Genomic DNA, 4,604 nt, shown 5'->3' on the forward strand with positions numbered 1-4,604 from the left:
TATATTTATTTAAGTATAGCTCTAAGTATATATATATATAATATATGCATTTACAATTATACAACCACCAAAACCTGAAAAAAGATTGTACCTTAGGATTGAGGTGAGTAGTGGAGCATGAGGGGGTGTGTTTAGAAGTAACAAAGAGATGAGTTCTTCTACTCTGAGTAGAGCTCAGAGGAGGCAGAGCCTTGGGGATATGGAAGATGGAGTCTATTATCCACAATTTCCAAAAATATATATATAAATATTTATAAGAGTGATGGAGACATCGTATTTATTAAGATCAATACAATTAATACTGGTACTGAAGTGTATATATATATGTATGTATAGGTTGTATAGTATAGGGGAGTAACCATTGCTTACGAAGGACTGATTAAGATGTTAGATATGACAATAATAACGTATTAGGACATATATGACAAACTCTGAGACTGTGTAAAATTGTGTTGGCTTTGCTCAATTACTCTCTGTGTTTTTTTTTTCATTTCAAGGACTCATTTAATTATATGATTTGTATACTTCATTTCGCAGCCTTGAATTGTCAGGTTTTTACTTCACTCGCTTTTTTTATGCACACACACATATATATATTTATAATATATACAGGTACTGCTTAGGTGAGAGCACCAATTTTGTTCTCATGCGTGGGGGCATTTTTGTAGCCTTTGATTTAGAATTTGATAGCTTTGTTTTGTTTGCTTATAATAGGGTTGGTTGCATTGGATTTTTTTCTTTTGTGTATTTTAATTGAAAACTCACTTGCATCATATTATTCAGTCCTTTGTTTATATCGATCAGCAGCTTTTTCGTCTTTCACTTTTGTAGATTTCTTTCTTGAGCATGCTTTTAACTGAGTTTTTAAGTTGACAGATTGGCAGCCAACAATATTAATTAGGTGACATTTTGATTTCTAGTTTGGAGTGAAACAGCTGGAAGTAGGCCATTACTGTTGAGGTCGAAACATAATAAAATTTCTTGCCTTTTATTTTTACTTTCTGTTTTGATTCATAAGTTTAGTTCTCTTGTTTTGCTTAATCTTTATAGTGTTCTGTTTTGTGTTGAGTTTAGTATATTAGCATATATTCAACTTCTTGATGAATACCAATCTAAAAGTTTTGCATTCTTTTTTTTTTTTATCTTTTGTTTGAAGCAACAGCTGACCACAACACCATCACACCATTGTAGTCCCTTTACGCTCAACCTGCATCATCTAAGGTGAGCTCTTTCTCTCCCTCTCTCTACTTTCCTTACATCTCTGGAATTCTTTGATTTGAATGTTTGATTTTGAAAACTTGGGCTATTAAATTTAAAAGAAGCATTATTTATGAAGACATAGATTGTGATAGTTAAAATTATGATTAGATGGATGAGAAGAATGTAGACATTGACGATCATGCTTCTTGGCCTGAGGCTATTGAATCACATTTTATTAGTCTTCTATATGAAGAAGCCAAAAAAGGATTACAAACAACAACCTTGGACAAAAAAGGATGGCTGAAAATAGAAAATGACATATTAAATTCTTTTGGAAAGAGATATAAAATGCCTCAATTGAAATCCAAATTCAATCGGTTAAGAAAGGCACATCGTGAATTTTCTCATCTTTTGGAACAAACTGGTATGGGATGGGATCCTCAAACAAATATTGTTACAGCAAATGATGAAGTATGAGACACTTATCTAAAGGTAATATACTTATATTATACTTGTGTTGTTGATTACTTGATTATTCTAAATTCATGTTACATTGTAACGTTATGTATTTTTGGATTTTTGTAGAAATATCCAAATGCGAAAATATTTCGAAAAAAAGGATTGCAACATTATGAGATGCTTGGAGAAATATTCAATAATACAACAGCCACTGGTGGGATGAGTTATGCCTCCACTCAACTTCCGCCTTCTTCAGTTGAAGAACGCCAACAAGAGCGTCATTTTGTTGGAACTGGAGCACATGTTGATGTTGGTTTTGAATTTGATGGTGATAATTATGGAGAGGAGGAAGAAGTTACTGGTGTACGTCGTCGAGCTACTTCTGCTCCACCAGATGCACCAAAACCAAAAAAGAAAAAGAACAAAGGGGCCAATTCATCCATCGACCATGTGATGGAAGAACTTGCAAAAAGTATTTCTGCTAAGACTGAGGCATCACTAGTACGGAGTGAGACTATGCGTAAGTATTATGAATCGAGAGAAAGGAGAATTAGCGAGGAAACCAGCAATGTCACTAACTCTTACAATGTGGAAGATTGTCAAAACATTCTAGATGGTATTCCAAATCTGGATAACAAAATATACCTCAAAGCGTTGCAAGAGTTTGTAGCAACCCCAGAATGGCGTGGAATATTCATGAGAATGAATGAGGAGCGTCGTCGTGCTTATCTTGATTCATTGATGGGGTGATTTAATATTGTTTATTTATTATCAGTTTGTCTATCATGAACTACTAAACCATGAAGTTTACATTTTCTTAAATAATGTGTAATGAACTTAACTTGGTATTTATTGTCATGATTGAACTATCTTATGTGGTTCCTTGTTATTTCTTTAACCTTTGTGAATTTTTGAATTAAACTTTTATTATTTTCATAATTAGGTACCTAAGATGGATGATTCAGATGAGGAGTTTGAAATATTATTTGGTGATACTTCTTATTCATCAAGCGAGGAATTAATTGGTCAAGTTATCATGCTTAATCGATTACAAGAGATGAAAAAATCTCAATAGATTAGATGACCACTACGCACTTCAGATATGTCTGGACGTCAATATTTACTTGAGCTGTTAAATGGACACCCTGATAGATTGTTTTACACAATTAGAATGGACATTAATACTTTTAGATCTTTATGTCGTCGATTAGTTGAAATGTAAGTTATAGAACATGATAGGGTAATTAATGTTGAAGAAGCTGTTGTCATGTTTCTATGGATAGTTACACACAACCAACGAGTTAGAACTGTGGCTGAAAGATATCAACATTCAGGAGAAACTGTTTGTCGTCAGTTTGGTAGAGTGCTAGATGCATTGTGTTATTTAGGAAATGAAGTAATAAGGCCTCTTGACTTTAACACTGTGCAAGCAGAAATTCAAAATAATTCAAAGTATTTCCCATGGTTTAAGGTAAATTTTATTTGTTAATTTTAATAATATACCAGTTATAATTCATATCAATTTAATTGATGTTGGTAATGATTTATCTAATTTGTTCTACAGGATTGTGTTGGAGAAATTGATGGTACTCATGTAAGTGCAGTTGCACCAACTCTAAAACAACTTGCATTTAGAGGAAGAAAAGTAGATGTAACACAAAATGTAATGGCTGCATGCTCCTTTAATATGATGTTTACTTATGTCTACGCTGGATGGGAAGGAACAACCAATGATTCCCGAGTGCTTCTTGATGCAATGAGAAAATATGATAACTTCCCTATGCGACCACAAGGTATTAAAATAAACTAATTTTGATACATTATAATTTTCTTTCAAATGTTCTTATATATTAATAATTTCTTTTAATATAGGAAAATACTATGTTGTTGATTCTGGTTATCCAAATATGCATGGGTTTCTAGCACCATATCGTGGTGAACATTATCACTTGCGTCGTTTTAGAGGAAGAGGGAACCATCCTAGAGGTGCGATGGAGTTATTCAATTATAGACACTCATCATTGCGTAATGTGACTGAACGTTGTTTTGGACTTCTAAAAGCTAGGTTTCCAATTTTGAAGTCAATGCCTCCATACTTGCTTGGAAAGCAACGTCGAATACCAATAGCATGTTGTGCTATCCACAACTGGATTAGAATGCATTCTATTAATGATGAAATGTTTGAACAATATTCAGTTGATGCCAGAACTGTAGAAGATATTGAAGGAACTGAAAGCCAATCTAATACAACAACTGAAAACCAACAAGAAGGAGATGAAGCAGGAATTTCCGAGACACCAGAGTTGGATTTCAGTCAAGCTTATATGGCCCAGATGGAAAATGTTAGAGATGACATTGCTGGACAAATGTGGCTTAGTTATAACAACAATACTTAAATAATTGAAAAAAATGTAACTTTAATTTAGAAAAAAACCAAAATTAGTAACCATGCAATATTATTATGAATATAATCAATGTACTATTATTAAATTTTAATTTTGATTTATCAATATTATTAATTTTTACTTAATCAAGTTTATTTGAAAAATCAAAATTTAATATAATACAACCTATATATATAAAATTAAAATAATTTTCAGATTGAGCTGAACCAATCACATATTCTGTTTCTGTTATATTTTCAAATTTACTACCAATCACAGATTCAATTTTTTAAAATTAAAAAACAATTTACAGACAGTGAACCAAACACATTTTCAGAAATATGTTTTCAATAACTAAATTCAGATTTTCATTCCAGAATCACAATTTTAGAAAACTCAATTTTCTAATCACGAACCAATCAACCCCTAAACTACCCATAATTTCTTCTAGAGGAAATTACACCAAATACGAGATTTTTTTTAAACTTTGAAAAATATGACAATTTTTTTTCGTAACTCGTTATATCTAGGCTTGGAAAAAAATCATATTTGAAAAAAAGA

The 4,604-nt window shown here is 32.0% G+C and overlaps 1 protein-coding gene across 1 annotated transcript; it reads left to right on the forward strand.

The window, feature by feature from the left end:
• Positions 1 to 2,926: 2,926 nt before the first annotated feature.
• Positions 2,927 to 4,055, forward strand: LOC133824091 (uncharacterized). The gene is made up of 3 exons (XM_062256958.1): positions 2,927 to 3,130; positions 3,224 to 3,452; positions 3,532 to 4,055. The coding sequence occupies exons 1-3, from the start codon at positions 2,927 to 2,929 to the stop codon at positions 4,053 to 4,055; spliced, it is 957 nt and encodes a 318-aa protein (XP_062112942.1).
• The last annotated feature ends 549 nt before the right edge of the window (positions 4,056 to 4,604 follow it).

The sequence above is a fragment of the Humulus lupulus genome, chromosome 3, assembly GCF_963169125.1.
Source record: "Humulus lupulus chromosome 3, drHumLupu1.1, whole genome shotgun sequence".
Taxonomy (NCBI): Eukaryota; Viridiplantae; Streptophyta; class Magnoliopsida; order Rosales; family Cannabaceae; genus Humulus; species Humulus lupulus.